This window comes from Coptis chinensis, chromosome 3 (assembly GCF_015680905.1).
Source record: "Coptis chinensis isolate HL-2020 chromosome 3, ASM1568090v1, whole genome shotgun sequence".
In the NCBI taxonomy this organism is placed as follows: domain Eukaryota; kingdom Viridiplantae; phylum Streptophyta; class Magnoliopsida; order Ranunculales; family Ranunculaceae; genus Coptis; species Coptis chinensis.
Window position 1 is genome coordinate 82161851 of NC_141458.1, and position 26861 is coordinate 82188711.

At 37.1% G+C, this 26861-nt stretch overlaps 1 protein-coding gene and 2 pseudogenes across 2 annotated transcripts; 2 read left to right on the forward strand and 1 right to left on the reverse strand.

Moving 5' to 3' along the window:
• The first annotated feature begins 4906 nt into the window (after window positions 1-4906).
• LOC147511107 (heat shock 70 kDa protein, mitochondrial pseudogene) lies at window positions 4907-5425 on the forward strand (annotated as a pseudogene).
• Window positions 5426-10457: 5032 nt separating this feature from the next.
• On the forward strand, window positions 10458-15718 carry LOC147511108 (ras-related protein RHN1-like; annotated as a pseudogene). Its single transcript, XR_015219207.1, has 7 exons — window positions 10458-10799; window positions 12853-12930; window positions 13024-13191; window positions 13419-13467; window positions 14785-14861; window positions 15225-15320; window positions 15546-15718. The product of XR_015219207.1 is annotated as a ras-related protein RHN1-like (transcript).
• A 3418-nt stretch (window positions 15719-19136) lies between these two features.
• Window positions 19137-24288, reverse strand: LOC147511109 (uncharacterized). The gene is made up of 5 exons (XM_086598363.1): window positions 23870-24288; window positions 22312-22449; window positions 21119-21826; window positions 20189-20436; window positions 19137-19903 (listed from the first exon to the last, which is right to left on the reverse strand). The coding sequence occupies exons 1-5, from the start codon at window positions 24286-24288 to the stop codon at window positions 19137-19139; spliced, it is 2280 nt and encodes a 759-aa protein (XP_086454489.1).
• Between the last annotated feature and the right edge of the window lie 2573 nt (window positions 24289-26861).

Consider the following 26861-nt stretch of genomic DNA (forward strand, 5'->3'; position numbering starts at 1 on the left):
TGATTCAATTGATGAAATTATGCGATTTGTGCTGGATTTCTCAAGGTCTCGTTTTTTTAATAATTCTCATTTCATTCCATTTAGGGGTGGACGGTTTGATATTTGTGTGCATCTTGGAAAGTCTGTATAATTAACTTTACAAGCATGGGGGGATGATTAAGATATGTGTGGCTACTGCCACTGTTTAAAAGATGGAATAATAATGACTAATCCATGTCTACATTGTTGAATTATTTATGACTGATTTACTGATCGATTTGTGCTGTTATCAAAATCAAAGATCAACCAATAAAAATGCTTCGTTTATTCAGATTGAAGGATTGAACACAGAGGAAGAAGTTGGTTATTATTAGGGGAAGCGTGGGTTATATTTATAAGGCGGTATGGAAGTCGTTGCAAATGCATTTTGGAGAAAGTTAATAGGCCTCATGGTAATAGTTATGTTTTTCATGTTAAGTTCAATTCAAACTTGCCTACTAAATCTATTAGAGAGATAGAAATTTCAAAGTAATGATTTGTTTGTTGGGATTTGGAAAGTGATTTTTGTTCGCACTTTGTATAGGAAATGAAGGTTTGATTTTCCAAGCAATATCTAAGGAAGATGATAGGTCCATTGTTTTTATAGAATTACCTTGATGATCTGCTCCTCAAAATTTGTACATATTGGTCATTAGTATGATCTTGGAGTGCAAAAAGTTGAATGAAATTACTTTGAAAAAATCATTGTGATGACACCAATGCTTTGAGGCCATTTTATGTTGCTTTGACACATTGGCCCACCTGTCGTCCTCCATTTTGTCGTTACAGTGGGGCAATGGAGTGAAAGCAACAGTGTGTGATGCCTAGTAAGGAATGTTCTTTGTTGTAATGTTTTGAGGGCAATATTTGTTTAAATTTTTACCCTTTCATTTGCTTGTCATATTAGGTCATTCCTATAATAGTCATTACAATGGATTAAGGAACAAGAAGTAAAATTACCATTTAAACTACACGGCTCTTGGCTATAGTTATATCAAAATATAAACCATTTGCATATTGCATGTGTGATAACATTAGACTTTAAAAGTCCCTATATGGCAACACATTCATGGTAATCACAAAATATAATTCTGTTTTGACAATCTACTGAATTTAGCATATATGGAATGTATGTTACTCATATTTTCATTTTTCAGTTCTAGTTTTATGATTTAAGCAAACTGTTGAATTTCACTGCTGGTTTCCTGAATAAGAATTTGAGAACACACTTTGAAGTCTCTTATACAAATGATGGACAAAAAGAAATGTAGGTAGCTCTTGTTTTGAGAATAAGAGGTTGTCTCCACCTATTCTTTCTTTGTTTTCAGATTCTAACGGTCACTTTTGGATCCGTGTAGAGTGGTGAGCACCTTGAAAGGTTACACCATTAAAGCTCTTGTTAATACGGTGGATTATTTAGATTCCATCACCTATAGAGTGATAGATCTCTTGGATGAAACGGTTGACGAAGTTTCTGGAACAGAGTTTTGAGTTTCTTGCATTGAACAGGTAATCTTTAGTTGCTTTCATTATTATTTAGTTGATATTAAATAGGAATAAATTTTATTTTCCCCCTCCCTCTCTAGTGAATGATGAATCATTGCCTGGTTTATTTGTGGCTGAAAACTATATTCCTAAAAACTATTTCACCAAGTATTGGACACAAAACTATTTTCAAGCTCTTAAATTTCTCCATGGATCAACTAGGGATCCACTGTAATGCTTTGAAGCAGTACAGATATGACTTCTCTCAACAATTTAGCTTAAATTAAACTGCTGTCCTTAGAGACTTTAATGCAATCCTACATTGGATTTCTCAACTAGCATATATGAAAAATACGATTTCGCAATCGAAACAGGCAAAAAGATAGAAAATAGCTAATAGCCCAAATAGATCGTAGATAGCCCGTGAAATCCAGGAAATCTATGAAAAATATGAGCATAGTAATCAACCTTAAGTGCATGCACACATTTGCTACATTACATGTGTATGTGTACACAATTAAATGGAAGAATTTTTATCCGATCCTAGTAACTTAACCTTGAGACCTGCCTGTATGCTAATTATATCCTTGCTTTAAATAAGTAATTCTAAATAATTAATTTAAGGAAGATTGGGCATCAGCATGTTTTTTATGCTTTCTCTATCATATATCATTGATGGTGATGAATTGAGAGGAACTATAAGTCTCGATATATGAGAATCACTCATACCAGCTTTGTGTTGACCCCGTTATTATGATTTTCTTACATCGAGGGTGCGTTCCTATTGGAGCGTGGAAGATGAGTAGTACTAGTAATGATCAAGTCGAGGTTCGTGTCCTTGTTGGAGAACCAACATTTTTGGACATTGTCCAGTTAGAGTTCGGCTTTGGATAATTTTCTTATCTTTTATATATTTGTTAGTTAACTTTTGAGTTATAAGAAACGTTGTAAAAGATAACAATGAGGGTTTGTAATATATTTTGGAAACTTGAGCAATGATGTTGTTCATGTAATAGATTTAGAGACATTTATATGTATCTTTGACTTATTGTATAGGTGTATTATAATGATCTCATTTTGTAAACTTGTTACTTAACTGTTTTGGCATTTGTCGAGACGGTTAAATAACAAAGTTCTCCTACTCAATGTCAAGACGTCATTTGTAAACTTGACTAAGGTTGACTAAAGACATTAGTTATCATCCCAAAATAGAGACGAGATTTATTGTCATTCCCGATTTATTGTCATAGACAAAAGGCGGTAAAGACTTTGTGAAGTAGACTAAATATCAGTCCATTTGTTTGTTATTTTATTGTAGTGATGTGAAAGCTATGGTTTGCAGGCTCAAGAAGATGGTTATGATTGGAGATGGTGCTACTGACCTCGAGGTAAGAGAATTCTTCCAAACCTCCTTTATACCCAGTTGGTGTTTGTTATAAAAGTAAAATACATGCTACCTTGCATATCTTCAAATTTTGGATACTAGGGAAATGAAATAAACAAACTTCTCAGTGGAAGTGGACTCTGATTATGTGGTACGGTGCATGATGGAAGCTTGAAACTACATGCTTTATAATGATTTTTGGATTGCATGCACTTGATACCAGTATATAACTCTATTTGCAAAGAGTTTTTGCCTTGTCATGTGTTGAAGGATAAATTTTTATTCTTTTTGGCAGGAGTTCTTTTTCATATTTAAGGTTGAAAGCTTATTCTCTATGTTGCAAGTGCTAATGAGGCCGAAAGACTCTTATTAGCTTAGTGTTGTGAAGCATTGTTTACTTCAGTGACAATGTCTTTGCTTAGGAGGTAAGCAATTAGCTACATTTCTTTGTGTCGAGTGGTGCTGGACTAATAATACTCCTGCCGTGTTGTTTGTCTCTGCTGGTTCCATCTCTAGAAAACTCTCAAGGTTGTTTACCATCATGAAAGGTTGTGCGATTCACATGCGCATAGGTGTGATGAAGATAGAAATTTCAAATTTCAAATTGTTTTTTCATTATGTTCTTATTCTGCTTTATGCTTTGAAAACTTAGTTGTTGGAAATCAAAAACTTGAGAACATTATAAATTTTGGAAATTATTATCAATGCATTATGTATTAATTTTTGAAATGTGTTGCTTTAGTATGTAGTTTGTATATAGTTGATTTTTTGATTTGAGAAATTTCAAATCAGGTAACAATTAGCAAGGTACGTGTCTAGGAAAAAATAGATTCTACCAAAAAAAATTATTTTAAACTAATACAACGGAGAATATTGTTGTTAATTGACTTTCCAAAAACAAAATGCGGTGAAAATACATGTCCTAAAGTTTGGACACAAAAGTGCGACAGTTGGTTGAGTTTCAGTTTTGAAAATAGATTGATAGATTGTTTTGGTGTAAAGGAAATTTAGGACGGTTTTACATGTCCTAAATTTAACGGCATAAACTATCTCATGTCTGTCGCAATTCTAATTCAACTTATCACGCTGTTTCTTGTTGTAAATATTAACAACAGGACTATTCGCGATGGAGTCTAGAACACTATCTCCCGTCACAAATCTCGATTTAGGATGGAATAAATCGTCGTTTTCGGCCATTTTTGGCACAATAACCAAAATAATATCTCACTCATGAATTTTATCGAACACTTTGTCTACGCAAATTTTGAGCACTATTGATTCTTCACAAAAACTCAAAATCCTAGGTTAGATATATCCGTTCTAATACCAATTGTTATGGATAAAATTAATACAGAAACAACGTTATCCATTACAAATAAATCAACCCTACATAAGGATTGATCATTCTCTCTATATAAGACTTCAACACCCTCCAAGTACTATCCCAACGCTTCTCATTAACAATTTAACAAGCATATAAAGTAAAGATAATAATGCAAAAGAGAATCAACTGCAAAACAAGAATATATCGTGGTTCGACAATTTGTCTACGTCCACACTGGCGAGTTCCAAACTTTACTAGATATCCAGAGTAACAGATTACAAGAGCTCTCAATTCACTCACAAAAAATGAACACTCAACTCACTAATTATAATCTCTCTCTTTATTTCTTTTGGTTAGTTTTGGTTAGCTTAAGTTTTTACAGATAAAACTTATATTTATACTGTTTCCGAAAATAGTCGAAGTCCCTTTGAAATACGATTGAAGTGCTTGGTGCCCTGGCCCGCAAAGTCGAGCACATGCGCAGTTTGCCAAAGAGGAGGAGCTTGCTTGCCTTTGTCGAGCATACTTAGAGCCGGTCGCCCTAACAACTGTTAAGCCAAAGAGAAAAAGAACTTCGTTTTTTTTTTTCTACGGAGGCTTTTTTGCTTTGTGATTTCCTCGGATTGATTAATAAGAAGCGCCTCATAGCGATCTTTGATCTTGGTGGTAGGAAACTTAATGTATCCATACTGGAAATGTCCAAAGGTTGGCTCGATATTTTTCATGAAAAACATGATGCTTTCTTGGGCGGGGATGACTTTGATGATGTCATAATGGAGTATTTGGTGAATGAGTTCCAAAGAATTGAGGGCATTGATGTTCCGGAGGATAAATTAATCCTCCTTCGTCAAGAAGATGAGCTGGCTAAGATAAACCTCTCAAATACATCTGAGGTCGTGGTCGACCTGTCTTATGCAACTGGTGTATCAGGCAAAAAGCTTGTGAAGATCACACTTACTAGATCAAAGTTTGAGACTTTGGTGAATCTTTTAATTGAAAGGACCAGAAACTTATGTAAGAGCTGTTTGAAAGAGGCTGGTTTAACAGCCAAAGATGTAGATGAGGTCCTCCTTGTAGGAGGGATGGCAAGAGTTCCCAAAGTTCAGGAAGTTGTCACTGAGATATTTGGGAGTCCACGAAGTGGGGTAAATGCTGATGAGGCAGTTGCTCTAGGTGCTACTACTGCAATTCAAGCTTGGTTGGTTTCGCAATGATGTTTGGGAGGATTTCCCCAACAATGTCAATTTCCCAAATGATTCATGCATTTCTCAAGGACATTGCCATTTCTCTTCAAGTAAGAGTCCACCGCTTTTGAATTACTTTTATTATCGTAATTTGAGGACAACAAATTAGATTTATTAGTATGAGACATAGACTTTCAACTGTTACGTATCGATCAATGGTAGATGAGAGTTAGATTTCAATATAATTTTGACTCACTAGGTTGGATCATAGTTCTCCATACGGCATTATTAGAGTTTAGAGCGGATTTCAACTTTATATTATTTCTTTTAGAATTGTAGAATACTGTATATCTCTAGCTACATCATAAGTTCATAACTGCACAATGAGGCCTTTGCAGAATCTCATGTGGTTTTGTGCTTCTACTTTACGAAAGATTACTAAATAAGAGAGTTTTGATGGACTCAAAACCACCCCTAACAAGGTGATTTATAGTGAAAGTTACAACAGTTCCCTTAACAATAGGGATATGATATACATCTTATCATAAACTCAACAATATTAAAGAGGGAGAATCTTAGCAACCAACGTGCCATCTTTTGAATTTGAGTTAGTAGACTTGGTCTAACTATCACACCCCTGCAAGCTAATGGGGCAAGGTCGCACCATAAGCTTGTTTACCAGTTTCTTGAAACGAACAGAGGACAGCCCTTTGGTAAACACATCTGCTACTTGATCTTCTGTGCAAAGATAACGAACATCAAGCTCTTTGCGATCCACTTTCTCACGTACATAGTGATAGTCCACTTCTAAATGTTTGGTACGAGCGTGAAACACCGGGTTCGATGCTAATGAAATCGAGCTGATATTGTCACACCAAATAATGGGCATTGAAAGGCAAACACTCAGATCCTTGAATATGGACCGAAGCCATGAAATTTCAGCCGCAGTGTATGCTAATTGATGATATTTAGCCCGGTCTTTGAAACGGTACATTGCTTCTTGGCACTCCATGATATGGGATTATACCCAAGATAAATGCAATAACCTCTTGTAGAATGACGATCATCTGGATTTCCTGCATAATTAGCATCTGAATATGCTTCTAAGCAAAGTGAGCCAAGTCGATAGAAAAGGCCTTGATCATGAGTATGCTTCAAATACCTCAAAATGCGTTTGACTACGGTCCAGTGAGTTGTGGTGGATTGGTGCATGAACTAACATACTTGGTTAACCGCAAACGAAATGTCCGGACGAGTGATTGTCAGATATTAAAGTGCCCCCACCACACTTCGATACTCACTAGGATCGAGAAAAGAGGTTCACCATCATAAAGACTTAATTTCTTGCCGGTTTGACAAGGAGAAGAGATTGGCTTCACATCCACGGAACTTTTTATGCGGCGTAGCAAATCTATAATATACTTGGATTGAGTCAAATATAAACCATTAGCATCTTGTACAGCCTCAATTCCAAGAAAGAAATTAAGATGACCCAAGTCCTTCATCGAAAATAGTCGGCCTAAACCGGTGATAAGCCGGAAATATGAGACGGACTATTTCCATTGATCATAATATCATCAACATAGATGAGAAGAATAATGATCAAATCACTTTTATGAAAAGTGAACAAGGAATAATCCGCCTTTAGATTCTTGAAAACCAAGTTCTTCTAAATAGTCCGAAAATTTCTTAAACCAAGCTCGAAGGGCTTGTTTCAAGCCATAGAGCGACTTATGAAGCTTGCACACATAATGAGGATAATTTGGATCAGTAAATCCAGGCGGTTGACGCATATAAACATCCTTAGATAATTCTCCATGAAGAAATGCATTATGAACATCCAATTGTCGGATGGGCCATTTGAAATGAACTGCGAGAGCAATGACAATGCGAATTGTCGAATGTTTTACAACGGGACTAAATGTCTCTGTATAATCAAAGCCTTCCTGTTGTTGAAAACCATTTGCTACTAGCCAAGCCTTGTAGTGTTCAATAGCACCATTTGACCGTCTTTTCGTCCTAAACAACCACATGTTCGGCAAGATGTTCATATCTGAACGAGCGGGTACTAGGGACCAAGTGCCATTTTGTTGCAATGCGTTGAATTCAGCTCCCATAGCATGTCTCCACTCTGCATGTTTAATTGCCTGGCTAAAACAAGTTGGTTCAACATTAGAATCATACATCACATGCATGGCATATTTGCGATTTGGTTTGAATTTGGGTTTGGAAAGTCCATTTGGCATATCCGGGATTTGGTTTGGAAATTCTATTTTGTCTCCTAGTAACCATTGAATGAGGTAAAGGTTCCGGGTGATGTTGTGGAGCATGGTCTTGGGTTAAGGATGTAGTGGGAATGGATTGGGATGTAGTGGCTTGATTAGTAGTGGAAGGTTGAGTAGTAGTGGAGTGTGAAGAGACTATGTCCATGGGCATTTGGTCGAAGGCTTTTACGGAGGGTGAAGTTATTTCATTTTTCATTTGGCTTTCAGTGCTAGTGAAAGGAGAAAATGTAGAATTTTGTGGAGAAGACATTGAAGTGACATCTGGTTCTATACGGGAGTTGGAATTCAGCATATGGTTGGTAGGCAAGGAAACCATTTGTATCATTGGTACAAAAGAGTCAGGGGAGACGCCCATGATTTCGTGTTAATGATCTCTTTAAAAGGAAAACAAGTTTCATTAAAGACAACATGACGCGATAAATACACACGATTAGTAATTGGGTCGAGACAACGATACCCTTGATGGTTAAGGGAAAAACCCATAAAAACACATTGTTTGGAGCGAAATTGTAACTTATTAGAGTTGTATGGCCTTAAATATGGAAAACAGGCACATCCAAAGACTCAAAGACAGTCATACATAGGAATTTTCTAAAACAGTTTTTCGTAAGGAGTCAAAATACGAGTAGGAAGCCGGTTAATTAAGTATAATACAGTATTGAAAGCATCAACCCAATAAGTGATTGGTAAATGGGCATGTGCCAAGAGGGTGAGACCTGTTTCAACTATATGTCGATGTTTCTTTTCGGCGAATCCATTTTGTTCAGGATGATCAGGACAAGAGGAACGAAACTAATTCCATTATTTGATAACAAGTTTTGGAAAACACGTTTAGTGTATTCGCCTCCCCCGTCTGATTGAAAAGCTTTGATTTTGGTCGAGAATAAATTTTCAACATGCAACTTAAATCGAACAAAAATATCAAAGACTTCATGTTTAAATTGCATAGGAAAAATCCATGAGTATATGGAAAAATCATCGACAAATAAAACGTAAAACTTCGACCCTTTAAAAGAAATAGTAGGAGAACACCAAACATCTGAATGCACCAACTCTAAAGGAAATTTTGTTATTGAATTCGACAAACTAAACGGCAATTTAGTACTTTTGCCTAATGGATATGAATGACAAAAAGAAATTGAAGTTGATCTTTTCAAAAGAAGACATTTATTGGACATAAGTTGTGATAAGGTGTTTGATGCGGGATGGCCTAGGCGAGAATGCCAAACTTGAGCACCAAATGGAAATATTACTAAATAAGAGAGTTTTGATGGACTGAAAACCACCTCTATCAAGGTGATTGTATCCTATATTTATAGTGAGAGTTACAACAGTTCCCTTAACAATAGGGATATGATATACATCTGTTAGAATATGTCAGTATTAGAATATGTCCAACATGGAAAGTCCCACGTTTCTATAAGTGTGGACATCCATATCTAGTAGTTTTTATTATCATGTTTGAGGTTAGTATAAGTATGTAACTCTGGAAAGAGAACAAATCTCTCTCAATATACAAGAACTCTAACCCTATTATTCTAGATTCTAGCCTCCTCTCTTCTAAATTCTTCTTCTTCTTGGTTTTCTCTCATTAGAATAATGTTACAACTCTCCTAACATCACCACTAACATGGAATTCTACAACATCTTATCATAAACTCAACAATATTAAGGAGGGAGAATCTTAGCAACCAACGTGCCATCTTTTGAATTTGAGTTAGTAGACTTGGTCTGACTATCACTTTAAAGTATTGTTGATGGGCATTGAAGTTCATATTATAGGGACATCATGTCTGCTTCGATATAGGAGAACTTGAATTTCAAACACTTTATGTTAATACCAGTGCACAGCATAAGGTACTGTGTTGCGCACGTCCTACTTTCGGATCCATTTATCTGGAAATGTGAACAGGGCAATCACTTCCGCCCAACTTGGCCATCCAGTCATGATACAAGAACTAACTACTTGCTCTTTATCACAATGCTAACCTCTTCTGAAAATGCAGTCAAAAAGCATGTCCTTAATGTGCCAAACTCAAACATTTGTGATGACTCCCTGATCTGTGTGGCTCGTCATGCATTACAGGCTAGCTGATCAGTTGACTCTTACCTAATTATTAAATGGACTAATAGTGGTAGTTCTTGTTGTTCTTACTGTCCCCTGGCAATGACTCTTAAGCTTAATGATGTTTTACTGTGCCTCTTTTAATAGTTTGTATAGGCGAAAGGTTGGTGTAGGTCCTTGTGATCAGGACCCCTGAATAATTATTCTTGACACCACTTATTGCCTTCAGTGTCAAGAAGATTAAAAATGTGATAAATATGGTACACGTTATTATTACCCAAGTCGAGAAGACTTAATTATGACTGATAGATGATCATACAAAGCCTTTTTTTTTATTTTTTGTTGTCTCAATGGAACCTCTAATTTAGACGATGTTCTATTTTGTGCAGATCCATAATTCAAGGTGCCGTAGAAGGACTGGAATTATTGCAGGGAAATTGTGACTTAGGAATATATATATAGTTACTGGTATAGGGTTGAGGTTAACATATATGGAAGTCACGAGATGTCTGTATGATAGGGGTTTCAAACAACTGATAACATTGTAATTGTGGTATATGATATTCGCGAACGTAAGAGCTAAAGCAATAGTTGCGTGTGAGGTGCGGAGTGTTGAGTGCACAGGACAACTGCTTTTGGTTCTACTGTTAGTCTGTTACATACAATTCTTATTTCATTTTTACGTTTGTTGAATTGTACGTGTCCTATGCTTGAGTATTATTCGAGCATAACATAACATATTATTTGGCAGAGTCCATCTCCGTCACGCCGTCCCCCTCTGTCTCTATCCCAACATAGTTTACGTACATGAAGTCATGAAGATAGGGACTGCTGAATCGTTACTTAGACTCATTGACGAGTCACTCACTCAGTGTGCATGCATGTATATAGCCAACACACACTCTGAACAAAACCCACCAGTCAACAACAAACTCAAGAAACAAACCTACCTTTCTCACTACTTTTTACTTATTAATTAGCTTCAAACATATCTCTCTCTAGTTTCTATCTAATGGCCAAGTCAGGAAGCAGCAAGAATATACAGGCCAAGCTGGTGGGTATGTCTTCCCCATCTTTTTGTTTTTTAATATTCTTTAATATGAATATGATCCATCTTTTAATTTTGGCATTTTTTACTTTGATCTTTGTATGGTAAAATATAATATGAACTGCCTTCTATCGATGCTTTATTAAATTGTATGAAATCAATCAAATCATAACTATTAAGACGTTTGCTTTTACTTCTATATATTAATCATGATCATCGTCTTTATCGAATATGGGTTGTCTTGAGTTAGAATCATGAACCCCATTTACGTTGGAAATATTCGTTGCTATTGTGAGAAAAATGAATTTGCACCTGACCCGATTTCCTTCATTTTTGAGACATTTGACACTGGATATGTACTTTAAATGGTAAAAATGAAACTCAAAATGGATTTGTATCGGCAAAGATTTTACCAAACTACTTAATTCTTGACAAGCTGTTTCATAACGACGATTTTGTGTTTTTTTTTGTTTCTAATCTCCATTTATTTATCTAAAGACTTGTAACCCCTCAATTGATTGTTGTTGTTTTACTGAGAGTTGGGAGGAATTGAGGTGTTTGAAGTTTGAGCAACTAAGATTGTGCTTTTTGTTTGGTGTTTGAAGAAACTCTATTGTCTGTCGCCCAAACCGAAGACTAGTTCGACACAATTGTCAATTTTTTTTTTTTTTTTTTTTCCTTTGTCTGGGGAGTGTAGGGAGGTTCCTTTCTTAGTCAGTTTTGGAAAGACTTTGCTAGTTTGGGAAAATGGTTTGTAAGGGAAAATCACCTCCTTTCCCTCTTGTGGACGTAGGCATACTTGTTTGGTTAGTATGCTTTACTTCATTGGTTAGGTGTTCTAGATAACTTCAAATTGTCCATGTCTTTTTTCTTCTGACAGAAACATTACTGCTAAATACTATGAGACGGTGTGTCAAACTCGCGAATCATCACCGAAGCAAAGAGAATAGAGGAAGAAAAGAAAGAGGGAGGGAAGAGAGAGTGAGGAAGAGATCAAAAGAGGAAAATCTAAAGTACAGATTTCTTCAAAGAAAATTGAAGGAGAAACAAATGGAAGAATTGAAGAGAAGAGAGGGGTTTCCTTCGGTAACTAATAACCTTGCTTCTGCTTTCGCCACTGGGCGACCTCTCCTAACTATTGCCCATTTATTCTGGAATAATCTTTTTAGGAGGGACAAGCCTATCCGATACAGGGATAAAAAGAGGGTAACAGGCATTGTAGGCGCGTTAACGCAACTTAACTGTACTTGACGGGTATAGTAGCCTCCCTGGCCTGCTGCCGGAAGAAGAGGAAATAAAACTAGAGTTTCTGGAAATGTTTCCAGAGTGTGAAGTTAATCCCATTTCATTTAGGCGAGAGGAAGTGTAATGGGAAGAGGAAAATGAAGAAAAAGAGAGAAAAGAGATATAAAAGAAAAAGATTGAATAGATTATCCTGAAGAAATTGAGAACATAAAGCAGTGAAGTGGAGCGAGGGAGAAGACGGGTTTTTTTTTCCCTTGAAGACAGACATCAACGCAACAGACAATGTTTTTAACCCCCCACCCCAAGAACACTTGCTTCGTTTGTTTGATCATGAGATCATATATGAAGCCTCTGTCTTTAAGAGAGAACTATCAATGCTTGATGTATGTGGATCTGATGATAGACTGAAGTTGAACTATGGAAAATCCACTGTTAACAGAAATTTTAGGAAACTGGAAAAATTGGGACTGAACCTCGTTGTTGAGCCAGAATTATTTCCACAAACACTGTCATCATGTCAGAGACTATTGAATAGATAGATCAGTGGACATAAAACGGCTATCTCCTTGTTGCTCATTTTTTTCCATTGCTCCTAATGTTACTAAGATGATAAGCTTCTACTTTAAACTCAATCCACGAAATTTAAACCAAAGGTCGGAATATAGGACTTTGACTTAGGTTCTGTAGATAATTTTCTAATTTCTGATTATGGATCATCAATTCTACTCCTAACGTTTTTTAGCTTGTGATAGTGGCACTTCCAAAAGCTCCGGGACAGAAAATCTAACCACTTCATATAAAATACTTCCTCCAGGTACTTCTTGGGGACATGGGAACTGGCAAAACAAGTTTGGTACTGAGATTCATCAAAGGCCAATTTTTCGATTTTCAGGTTATGTCTGTTTTCTTTTTCATCCTCTATATACATTGTACAGATAGTTGCATCATGTTCTGGTGAGAAAACCCTGACATAAAGAAATTTCAGGAATCAACAATAGGAGCAGCCTTTTTCACGCACGTATTGTCTCTGAATGAAGGTACCGTGAAATTTGACATATGGGACACAGCGGGACAAGAACGATATCATAGCTTGGCTCCTATGTACTATCGTGGTGCAGCTGCAGCTGTTATAGTATATGACATCACCAGCATGGTAAGCTGTTCGTCTATGAAAAACTTTTCTTGTTGAAATGACTTCTGAAGTACCCGTATGGGCAGCAGGATACATGTGTACTATAGTATTATATACGAATCTTAGTTGCTATGATCATTCTTTCACCTCACTCCAAAAGACACTCTCCGTGGCTAACTATGGCACTTTATATTTCGTAGTTTTTGTTGATAAATCTTATTGACCTACTATGTTGTCAATGGCCTCAGGATTCATTTGTTCGAGCACAAAAATGGATTCAAGAACTAAAAAGACAAGGTGACTCATTACTTTCAAAGCTACAATGCTACTTCTTCTTTTAATTTTTCTGGCGATGAAAATTTCATTGAGATCATTGGAATTTTCTCCATTTTCTTGTAAGTAACTAGTCACAAAGCGATGTAGTATTCATTTGTAAGCTAAGAAATTTGACTGCAATATTCACGAAAGGCACATTTTAAACCCATACAGAGAATAATTACAAGTTAAGAATTCAAAATGTGTTTTAGTATTCCACTCTGGTTTACTGTTTAGTCAAAAGCATAAGACAACACTTTGGACTGTTTGTGCGTTGTTGTTCTCTCTAACTATGAAATGATGCAACATGCAAGTGATTACTAAAAACAGGATGGAGTATAAGCGCTAAGTTAGCTACTGTAAACTACTCTACATATTTTCTTCTTTTTGTTCTCTTTATTATGAGCTTTTTCCTGGAATGCTAGACAAATATCACTACATCTTTGGATCATATCATCTCATTTACTAGCAAGGGTATTTATGATTGCTATGCAATCATCAGTCTTATCTACCGTCATAAATACCTCATTACTTGCACGTTTAGGTAATTTTAGCTACAAAAGTTTGACTTGATTAGTAACAAAGACAGTACTCTAAAGCCGGCTGTAAAATCCATCTTTTTTCTTGCTTGGTGGAGTCCGTCTAATGTCTATGTTTTTCTTTCCGTCATACTCTTTCTCCATCTGGGGAAAATTTTTAGGTGGGACAATGAAATCTTTGTGATCCTTTTGTTTAATTCAGGAACCAACTGAAAAAGATCTTGAAACCTCTTTAGACAATTTTCATGTTCAAGGTCATAACCTTCACATCTTCTCTTCAATCCTCATATATTTCTGCTGTAGTAGACATTACAAGGGATATCAGAAAATCATCTTGGTTCTTGTACGTATACCTTTTTGGTACATTTTACACAAAAGATATCCTACTAGTACATTTGATTCCACATTGTTAAGGTTTAAGCCCAATTGAAAACTTGGCAAGAATAAACTATTTTATTACTGGGGTTGAGGTACCAGCTCAGCCTGTCCGTTAACAGCATGTAATTATGTCTGCCCTTGTGATCGCCATACAAATACTATGGACGAGGTGTTTATGTAACTTTTTCTTTTTTTTTTTTTTTTTAATTGTCTTGTTCTCTTAATGAAATTTTTTGGGTTTCTATTGTCTGCAAGACTGGTCGTAAAACGGCTTCCTTTGCTCTTCGATACAGTTAGTGCATATACAGTCTGAATTGAAGTTAAAAGTAGAATATTAGTATTTTGATTTTCTTACATTGGATCTTGATTCGCACTATGTTAGGAAATCCAAATTTGTAATAATGGTGTTGGTGGCAAACAAGTCTGATTTGGAAACAAAAAAGACAAGTGAAAACAGAGGTACTCCAAAATCATTTAGCTGGTTCTATTTTATTTATGGTGTAATTTTATGTCCTTCTGTAATTTTACAAATTCACCGACACAACACTATTCTTGCATCTAGAACGATTATTAATATTCAAGGGCTCAGCAGTGAGCACTTGTGATGGAAGGTTAGCTTCCCAAGCATTCTTGGTTAAGTTATCTTTCTTTCTACGACAATGTGATTAGCCAATAACATGATTTCTAATTACTTCGTAATTACTACAAATTTATCTAATTCAGTAAGAGTGTAGGATTTAGGAACCTGTTTTTCTCAGTGTTTGTGAATTCCTTAATATTCTTTCCAAGGGTACCATTAAACTGCTCCATTATATCTTACAGAATGGCGAGCAATATGCTCTCAGGAAAGCGGGATGCTTTTCATGGAGGCATCTGCAAAAACTGCACAAAATGTAAATGATCTTTTCTATGAAATAGGTACGCTCTATATGCTTTTATAATTTTTTTCATAGAAACTTCAAATGCTAGATCTGTAAAACAAGCTATTTTTTCGTGATCTTATTACTTGAAAACCTTTTAACATCACCCTTCATTAGGATCTAGTGCTGCTGGGTATTATTTTCATTTGAAGCTTTCTTTTCATTCTACTGGTAAAAAATGATCCTTCGGCACATTGACGTAAACATGAAGACTTTTTTGCAGCAAAGCGATTGGCAAAAGCTAGTCCTTCACGCCCTACTGGCATGAATTTGCACAATGAAATGCAAGGAAGCCAGAGAAGACTATTTTGTTGCTCAGGTTGACGTAACTGCTCGATTTCCACATGTAATTAGCTCAGCCATTTTGATGCAATAAAACTTGCCAGTTTCATTGACTATTGTTTCTGCAATTTCCGGTATTCTCCACTGTAAGACTCGTATGAATCCAGAAACTAATTTAATAGGTAATCTCAGTGTAATCAAGCGCCTTAGGCGCAGTGCCCCACCTTGACCCGAGGAGGGAGATAACATAAAGTAGAAGTTTTTGTGCCTTTTGCATTTTTTTGTTGATAGCCAAAGCATAAAAGCTTGGCGTCTTATTAACTTTTACAGTTTTTTCGTTTTTTTTTTACAATTTTTGCTATACGTGACACATTTACACTCGATCCAATTGTTGTATAGTACAAGAAATTGTACAAATTTAATAAGTTTCATTTTAGAGTACACTCTAAACTTAATTTTAACTAGTTTTTGTTAAGTTGTATGGATTGAGATAAGACATAAAAATAAATTAAATGAAGTTTTACGGGATTCTAAAATTTGAATCACGTGTTCTATTTCATAAAGAACTCATTTGGCTCAATTCGATTGGTTCATTATTTTAGTTTATTGAAGTTGAGCTAGATTGTATTGAGAGATACGAGTTTTATTTTACTCTTTACTTATTGATTGAGATTTTTCTTTTAAATGACTACAATGGTTTCATGTTTACAATCACATAAAATTAATTTTAAAGTTTGGCTAAACAAATTAATGATAATTCATATCATATTTAATATTTATTTTATTTTTTATTTGATGTATCTATTTATTTATTACTACGCACCTCACTTCAATCAGGCGTTGCGCCTTAGATACGCTTTAACGCACCTTGACACACTGGGTAATCTCTTAAGGTGTTTACAAGGATCGATTGGCTAATCAAGACAATGACACTGCATGATAACCATTCAGTGTGACTGTGGATAATGCTATACTAACCTTCCAGTCTTAGGAGGCTTCTTGACTGTTCATAGCAGCCAAACATATTTCTCCGCATGGGAATTTGCTATAAACGAGCATACTTGCCTAAGACATTATAAATAAATTACCAAAAAAAGTAGATTGCAGTCTGAAATATGTGGGTGGTAATGAGTGGGGTGCTGCTGGGAATGCAGTTGTTGCATGTAAAGGAATTTGCTTGAAACGAAATCTAACAAGTCCAATTTGGTACTATACCTAAAGGAAAAGGGGAGAGATCCATAGACAACACTTTTTTATAAAGGTTATATAATCATTTAGAAATTTTGAAGATGCCAAAAGAAGGTTGTAAAATTTAAAATCAAAATCACATTTTTAAATCAACTTTTTAAAAGGATAGAGATTTCATAATGAATTCAAATTTTGTGGATATGATATTTATAGTGATAAGATCATACCCATAAAGTACTAGCTCTTAGTTCAACTTAAAAAAGAGTGTTGTATAAACTGTTGTACAAATGTAATTTATATGGATCCCATTCCAGCTTTGTATTTGAAACTTGTTTTCTTAAAGAATTGCATAGATGAAAAGCTGCGTTGCCTTTATTTTGTCATCAAAGTGGCCTAAAGACCAAAGCTTACTCCCACTACAGCATTCAGAAATATTTTTCAGTTCTGATTGTGAATGAAGTCTGACCCTTGGATCAATGTCAAGAGGACATATAACTTAAACCTGATCTTATTAACTGCCCCTAAGCGCTAAATCTGAAATATTGTCTCGAGAACATGCTTTGAGCCATGTTGACTCTTGAGCCACTTAAAAACTTGAAGTGTGTATTAAAATGCCAATTGAATAGTACCTAGTATATTTCAAGATGACTTGTTGGTAACCGAAGTACAGGACTTGAGAGCCATGGTTTGCCCACGATCAACTTTGCTGTCACTAATCTCTTGTAGCCGGCGTATTTAACGTTGAACCTAGTTGCTCCTTGTTTAGCCCTTACTTGGTAACTTGCGACTGTCTACCAACTTCTGGCTGCGTTTGGTATAGAAGAAAAAAGGATTGTTTTACGCAGCAGCACCCATCAAAAACGTCAACAGCAAAAAGGCAAATTCTTATCTTGAATTTATATCTTGTAAACTTGGACGTCAATATCTTCAGATTGTCTGAAGATTCAGTGTAAATAAATTTTTTTGAGGACAACATATCCCAAAACAGTTTTACACTACTACCAGAAGGTACACAAGAGTCCTAAAGGATATCAAACTTTCAGCAAATAAATTCAGGCTCAAGTTTTCTGAAACTGTTAGAGTATGCTCGTAGGTTTTTTTTTTTAATAAAATAAGCTAGGGTTAGGCAGACCCCCACCTGCATTAATCTCAAAGACGCTCATACAATGTTCCTATTGCATCATCCTCTACTAATCTATATAGTTCTCGACTTAACGGGGGACCTTGAAAAGTACAACTATTACAATTAGAGATGGTTAACCCAGCAAGCCAATCCGCTGGTTTGTTACACTCTCTATAAACATGAGCAAAAGAACAAAATGCAAAAGAATTAGCTAATTCTTTGATATGCAGGACTATGTCCAAACAGTACCAAGGGCTATCCACCACATTCGTAAGTATCTGTGTTGCCCATAGTGAGTCTGATTCCACTTCAATATCTTGTATACTTTCAGCACCTGACATCTGGTCAGTCCTAACTCAATGGCCTTGAGTTCTTGAAATATTACCGATTTCATCCCCGGACCTCGAGTAAGCTTCAACCATCGTTCCCCGTTCATCTCGAGATCACGCCTCCATGTCCACGTGCCTAGATCGTTTAACGCAGCCCCATCGGCATTCAATTTATACCTTTGTTGGTTCGGGGGTTCCACTGGTTCCATTTACTTACTTTTGTTTTGAACTGCACGGATACCGATCGACCGCACAAACTTCTCGTTCTCCGGTGTTTCGAAGTTCATCGATCCGAGTTTGTAGATACACTCTCATTTCTCTCGAGTGTTCTACTCAACACCACCGCCTTGAGGCTTTGCAATATTTTGAACCTTCTTGTGTTTCTCTCCTTCCATATTGCATCCATGGAAGCACATATGAGTCTTTGAATAAACATCGCTGTCTTATCCACCCTTTCTACATACTCTCAGAAGTGATGACCACTCCCTATTGGAGGACCTTGTATCAGACTCAATGCCCAAGACAGATTTGATACCTCTCATAATTTCCTTGGAGTAGCTGCATTCAAAGAATAAATGGTTTGAATATTCTCGACTTTGGTTGCACAAGCAGCAAGACGAGTGGCTGATGATCTTCTTTTGCACAAGCCTATCCTGAGTCGGTAGGCTATTAGAAAACATTTTGCCAACATGTGAACGAAAGTGCCTTGGCAATACTAACTTACCCCATACCATTCTACGCCATCTTACTCGAGGACCTTTGGAGAGCCAGAACTTTATATTATATGGCGGCGAGAACTTCCCATTAGGATTTGGCTTCCATATAACTCTATCCACCATCGGATGAGAGTTAATGGGAGTATTCAAGATGTCTCTCTCGAGTGCGGTGTTATTCAAGTCCTCTTTGTGTTGCTCCATTTTTTCTCCCTGATCAACTGGCTAACCTTTGCATCCAGCGGCAATTGAATCTCAGCAACTGCATGCGGGTTGTGAATGAGAGGACTCGACTGGCACCAAATATCGTGCCATAGCAGAATAGAATCACCCGATTCGCGATCTTTGTATATGACAAACTTCTTTACCTCATCCCTGCTCTTCAAGATACTCCTCCATGACCAAGCACAGTCATTTGGGACTTCCATTGTCCAGAAAAACTTATTATGCAACAAATTATTCCAGACCCATTCAACCCAAACACTTTCTTCCTTAGCTACTATTCTATACACAAGACCACAGTATGCCCCTCTATTCCAAAGTGACATATTCATAATACCCAAACCCCCTTCCTCCTTTGTCTTGCAAATGGTAGATATGCTGGCCTGATGATGACATTTCTTAAGTTCTACACCATTCCATAAGAAACGTGCACAAACCTTCTCTATCTGTTCTATCACAGTTTTTGGTATTATAAATGTTCTATACCAATAAATAGGCATTGCGGTGAGAACAGATAAGATAAGCTGAAGTCTACCTGCATGCGACAACATTCTAGCTTTCCAGTCCTTAAGTTTAGCTGTGGCTCTGTCCACCAATGGTTGGCACTCTTTAATCCCAAGTCTGCCGGCAAAGAGAGGTAAGCCCAAATACTTTACTGGAGGTCTAACCAACTCTACTCCCAAAATCGACGCCAGATTCTGAGCCTCATAACCACTAATGGATCCTGTCATGAGAGTAGTTTTATGATTGTTGATATGTAACCCAGTTGCTTGACCAAATAGATGTAAACAATCCTTAAGTCCTCCTCGATAGACTCCTCTTCCCTCTACAAAAGAACAAAGACATCATCTCGAAAAAGCGAGGTGTGACAGGTTGGTTTTCTTACACTTGGAATGAAATTTGATCTGTTTTGCATCAATCTTCTCCTTTACTATGCTTTCCAACACCTCCATGACCAGTACAAACAAATATGGAGAAATAGGGTCGCCCTGTCTCAATCCTCGTTTACCTTGAAAAAAACCTTCTGGAGCACCATTCACAAGAACTGAGTAGGTGGGAGAACATATACATAATTTGATCCACTTCCTTAGCTTCACAGGGAACTGAAATCTCCTCATCATAAACTCTATCGTATCCCAGCTGATCATGTCATACGCCTTTCGGATATCAATCTTCACTGAGCACCTTGGCGTTCCATGTTTTCTTTCATACCCCCTCAGAAGCTCATGTGATAAGAGAATATTGTCTTGAATGTATCTATCAGGGATGAATGCCGATTGGTTCAAATGCACTAAATCATTAATACATATCTTGAGTCTGTTGGTGATGATCTTAGTGACGCATTTATATATGGTGTTGCACAGAGCTATCGGTCTGAAATCCTCTACCTTAGTAGGAGTAGTTGCTTTAGGTATAAAGGCGAGAAAGGTAGCGCATCGCTCTTGGGAGATGATAACCGCTGAAAACATTTTTTTCTTGACTTGTGAAATCCTTACCCACGATCTCCGGCAAGCCTTGAAGAAGAATGGATTAAAGCCATCGAGGTCCTGGCACTTTAATATCCTCCATTTCAAACAATGCACTTTTGACTTCTTCATCTGTGATTTCGTCTTCTAGTTGCCTAGCCAATGGTTCAGGAATAATATTTCTTACCTTCAAACTCATAAAAAAGATTCCTCCTTCATCGGGCAGATAGACTTGTACCCAATAGTTGGGTATAGTACTCAACTATTGTCTTTGCAACTTCATTCGACCTTTGATCAGTGACTCCTTGGTCATTTGATAATGCCCATATTCCTTTTCTTCTTTGTTTTTTCTCCTTTATGCGTACCAAGAAATACGTTGCACTTGTCCCCATCTTTCATCCACATTCCTTCACTTTTTTCTGCATATCCACCGCCTCTGCTCTTGCTAGAGTGTTGTATCCGCTCAAGCAAACCCTTTCCCTTTCTCCGAGGAAAAATATTTCCTGAGTCCCCTCGTAGTAATATATCGCACATCTTGTAGCTCCTGCTTAGCTGTTTCTACCCTTTCATGAAGATGAGAGAAATTTGCTCTGGCCCATGGTTTAAGCTTCTGTTTTAGCAGTTTCAGTTTCTGGATCAGCACATACATTGGATTATTGTATATAGCCATAGTCCACACTTCCGCCAGTATGTCTTTGAATTCTAGTTGATACACCCAGAAGTTACAGAACCGAAAGGGAGGAGCTTTTCTTGTATAATCACTCCAACTCAAGAGCATTGGTGAGTGATCAGAAACCCCATAAGGTAGGTACTCAGCAAATGTGTACGGAAATGAAGTAATCCATGCTTTATTCACCAAACATCTGTCGATCCTAGACATAATACTTCCTATACCAACTGATTTATTCCACCATGTAAAGAAAAATCCAATGGAATTTAAATCTGTCAGTCCTGCATTTTGAAGGCATAGGATGAAGTCCTGAGCTTCTCTCGGGTGCATGGAATCTCCTCCTATTCTCTCATTAGCACATAAAATATTGTTGAAGTCTCCTGCCACACACCATGGACCCTGCACTGAAGCACTTACATTCATAATATCTTTCCATAGACCCAATCTCTCGCTGAATCTATTACTTGCATACACCACTGTGAGAAAATACTCTTCGTTGCAAGGCTTGAATCTGACCTTACAATGAATATATTGAGCTGACTCAGATAACTTCTAGACATTCACTAAGAATGGATCCCAGCATCACTAGAGGAATAATTACTGACACTACTCCATCGAGGACAACATATGTTTCTAATAACATCAAACTTCTGTTCCTTGACCTTTGTTTCCAACAAACCAAAAATACAAATCTTCTTTTCTATTCTAACCTTGTTTATCTCCTTTGCTTTATGTACATCATTTGTTCCTCGAATGTTCCACACACTTATTGGGGCTATCATTTAGTGTTTTTTGTTTTTGGAACCCTTGGGCCTACCCCTACTCCGCTTGCCATGACCATTCTTTTTGCTACTAGGATTATGCTGTTCTTTCAGCTTACTTCCTTCCTTCTCTGTCATAAGTCCAGTCTCAACTTGGTTCGGTTAGATCATTCTTATGTTGTATAGGTGTATCGAATAGCCCGGTATTTCGCGGTGACTTTATCATCGAAGTCACGGGGTCTCCTCCAATCGACAAAACATCCTCGACATTTCACCATCCCCAATTCCTTCTTTTCTTCTTATAAAATCCACCATTTCTTCCTCAAACTCCTCCATAGCAACAGAATCTTCTGGATTGACAAAGTGCTCTAACCTGTCCACATAAGGCACCACGCCTAGGTTCAAGCAGAGTTCGACATCACCGTCTGCAAAGCTCCATATATCCGGTTGAGCTTGATTTTGGCTCAGATCATTATCTCATTACATACATCTCCCGCCAATAGGACCATTTTTCTCTATACCATTGCTCTCCTCTACCCCACCACCATCGTAGTAATCTGGTTTACCTCTAGAATTGCGGTGTTAACCGATCCTTCATTCAGGCCATTACGGGATTTTCTCGATATGGATTCCGGGTTCTTGCTCACCGATTTCTTCCATTGTCGTTGCACCCATATTCTTTTGTGGAGCCCCGCATTGTGTGTTGCGGGGCTCAGTAAAACTTGGAACTCAAACACTTTGCGTGTGAGATGGCCAAAAGCCTTACAAATATCACACTTCTTGGGAACCCAAGAGTACTCCACCCGCATTGTTCTATTATCCCCTTTTTCCATCTCAATCTCAAAGGACAAAGGCAACTCGAGGTTATTTCAACTTCAATACTGGACTCTTGCAAAACTAATTCTCTTTTTGATGCAGTAGCCTCGTCCATTAGCAATGGTCTACCCAATCGACCGCCACAACACCAAGACCCTCTTCGACCATAGTTCTTTGGGTACATCATAAAGATTAACCCATATTGGTATGCCTTTGATTGTTTTTCTCCTCTTCTCAACATCCCGTGACCATGGTGTGACTATAAAACAGTTTCCCGCCATGTAAATGGGACCTAATTCCATCACATGAAGTTTATCCTCCTCATTTGTGAACTTGAAGTAGAATAATTCGAAGTCGCTATCATATCAAATTCCCTTTTGTTTTCCATTTCTTAGCTAATACTTGTTTCACAAACGGAAAAGACATTCGATTTTCTAAAAAGAAACCCACTAAGTAATCCCGCCACATACTAATGCCTCTCGAAATGATATCTTTTGGTATAATTGTAACTCCATTAATAACCTCGGTTGTGTAATCTTTGCAGAGGGTAAAGTAAAGTTTTTTTTACCTTTGTTGAACAGTGAACTCCATGAATTTCGTTGGTTTGGTTCAACTTCACCGCTTCTTTTCGATTCTCTCGGTAGAATTTCAGATGAGATTGGAACACTCTGCAATCTTCGGAAGTAATCTTGAGGGGAAACTCTTGATCGTTTACTAGAGAACTATTCATATTTACTTCCACTGATGAACTTACACTGTTGTCAATGAAGGATTTTACCAAAAGTGGAAATGAACATGAAAAGAAAACGGATAGGAAAAACTCTACCTAATAAAGTTTGCTATTCTAGGCAAGAATTGGAGCACTAGATCATCCCGTTGCAATTTAAGCAATTTCACTTCAAGTCGCACCTAAAGAGGTCCCCATTGAAGGTCCCCATTGAAGGTCCCCATTGAACCTTGGTGTTTTTTACAATTACTCCGAATGGAATAGATTACCCCTAGCAATTGCTGATTGACTATCACAATGGATACATATTGCAGGCATTGGCTTTGGCCACATTGGAATATCCTCCACAAAATGGCGTAACCATTCTGCTCCTTCTCCTGCTTTATCTAAAGCAATAAATTCTGACTCCATCGTGGATCGAGCAATACACGTTTGTTTTGAGGATTTCCATGAGATGGCCGCACCTCCAAGCATAAACACGTAACCACTAGTGGATTTCAACTCCTCGGTGTCAGATATCCAATTGGCATCACTATAACCCTCAATTACCACTAGATATCGAGTATAGTATAAACCATAGTTCAATGTATATCTCAGATATTGTAAAACCCTCGCTAATGCTTTCCAGTGTGGTACACCTGGATTACTAGTATATCTACTTTCGGCCATTTTTACGAAAGTATGCAATGTCCGGTCTAGTATAGTTCATCATCTACATGAGACTGCCTATTATTTGGGAATACTCTAACTGAGAAATGATCTTACCGTCATTTTTACACAAATGAAGGTTACGATCCACAGGTGTTCTTGCTGGACTACAATCGAACTTATTAAATCTCTTAAGCACTTTCTCAATATAATGTGATTGAGATAAAATAAGTCCTTCTGATGTTCTCACTACTAAAAAAAAGACATATTATGACGGTTGTTTTTTATCTATCTTGACGGCTTTGCTAAAAACCGTCAAGATAGGTGTTTTAATAATATTTTTATGACGGCTATTGCAATATTATGTCGTGTATGACACAAGCGTCAAGAAAATATAATAATTTTATGATATTATGTCGTGTATGACACAAGCGTCAAGAAAATATAATATGTTTATGACGGCTATTGCAATATTATGTCGTGTATGGCCCAACTGTCAAGAAAATATGTTGATTTTTTTTTTGATAATTTAAATATATATTTTATGACAACTATTGCAACATTATGATGTGTATGACTCGTCACGAAAATATTATGATTTTATGACGGCCACCATAATAAACCGTCAAACACCTTTCACGCTCTTGGACCATATTCAACCGTCAATAACTAGACAAAAAAAAAGAAGAAAACCGAACATTAGAAAAGGTGAACCTTCACGATTAAACAAACCTAGAACTGCCTCGAAAACTAAAGCGTCAAAAAGAGCCAATTCTTTTTTTTTTCCGATTCAAAATGTCGTGAAACAAAAGAAAAGGTTGAAATTTCAAACACCCAACCTCTCCCCTTATCGGTTTATACTCTTCAAACCTAATTCACCTCCTTCCCTGGTCTCCGATAAGCTTTTACGGTTCGTCTCCTCCTTTTTTGCTCCTCTCTCAAAACTAAAAGACCGCCGTAATGCATCACGAAATAAGTTAGCAAATTGACCAAGGAATCGAGAGATTCAGTCCACCAAACACGGCCCTCTATTGCTCAAACCCAATTCCATTTTTTTTTTTTTTTTCCCCGATCAAGTATCCACCCATTTTCATTTTCCTCACGAGTTTAGAAAATTTCATTATTCATACTAAGTGCATCCATCCGGTCGTTCATTTCCTTCATTTGCTCATTTACTCGGGAATTTTGAACTTGAATTGAAGACATCGTAATATACCACTTGGGAACGAGGTGAAGGAGCCGCAGAGAATGATCAAAGAGGGGCACTTGAAAATGTTGAGGCCATCTTTGCTCTTCACACGACTTATAGATGGCCTAGGGTGTTGTTGCATCGAGACCCGTGTGAATTCTTAGCGGGATGTGGAGCCTTCAAAGCAAAATTAGTGGTAAAGGAGGTCATGCAGCAATTCCTCATGACACTATTGATCCAATCTTGGTGGCCCGGTATCGCGAATTAATTTTTCTGAACATTGTTTCAAGGAGACGGACCCTTTGGATTCTCAGGTAATGTTAGTACTACATTCAAAGTATTTCTTGGTTTCTTGTTATGAAGCTAAACATCTATCTTGAAAGGATTTTATACAAGTCAAGAAAAACATAACAGTTCTATTATTGTCTCATACTAATCATTTGTGGGGCCGGTCGAGTGATTCGGAATCATTGCAATGAACTTATTTGGTTATATTCCAACATCATAAATTCATGAATTATGATGTGCTATTAGAGTACAAAACTGATTTCCTTAAAACATGCATCTACTTGGTAATAAAAATTAGGCCAAAACGCATGGCCAAAAATTAGTTGGATTTCAAGACAAAAAATGTGCTGATAAATCCACTATCTGGTGAGAGAAAGTATTATTAACCTTGGTCTCATTGCTCGTGTATTCGTGTCTTGTACTCTTATGTCTCTTGTAAATTGAGAATGTGCACATTGGTGCTGCATGGTTTAAGAACTTGAGGTGCATTTCACACTCGGGGTTTCTAAAACAATTACAGGACCTGCCACAGAGTCAATGTTGTTACCTTGGTGAGGGGAGGGGTTGGACTTGTGCATTACTAAGATTATAAAATAGGAAATGGGGAGAAACCTCTTTATATTGAGGAGATTTCTGGCATACCATATATTGCCTACATAGGAAGAGTTGTAATTTGATTTGTAGTTTCAATAGGTAGTAAACCGGCAAAAAGTATAATGTTTATTCCCTCGAGTTAACAGATTCTCTCCTTGATGTATAACCAATTAATGTGTACATACTTAGAGCCCGTGAACACGTACACTGCCACTGTGTTATTTTTAGAGCTCCTTCCAAAATGGTTTTGAATGCAATCAACTACAAATTTAGATTTGTTAACAATATTCCTCGACTATTTTTGACTTGCTTGTTCTTCATAATTTTCCGATCTTGGATGATGAAGGAATAACTTTAGGTACCTCTTGTAGGATCCAAAATTTCTTGAGAACTTGCAAACAAATAAATTTGTTCTTGTTCATGGAGAAGGGTTTGGAGCATGGTGTTGGTATAAGGCATTGCTCTGGCTGGAGGAAGCGTGTCGATTCCCACCGCCATAGATCTCTTGGGATCCGGGATCGTC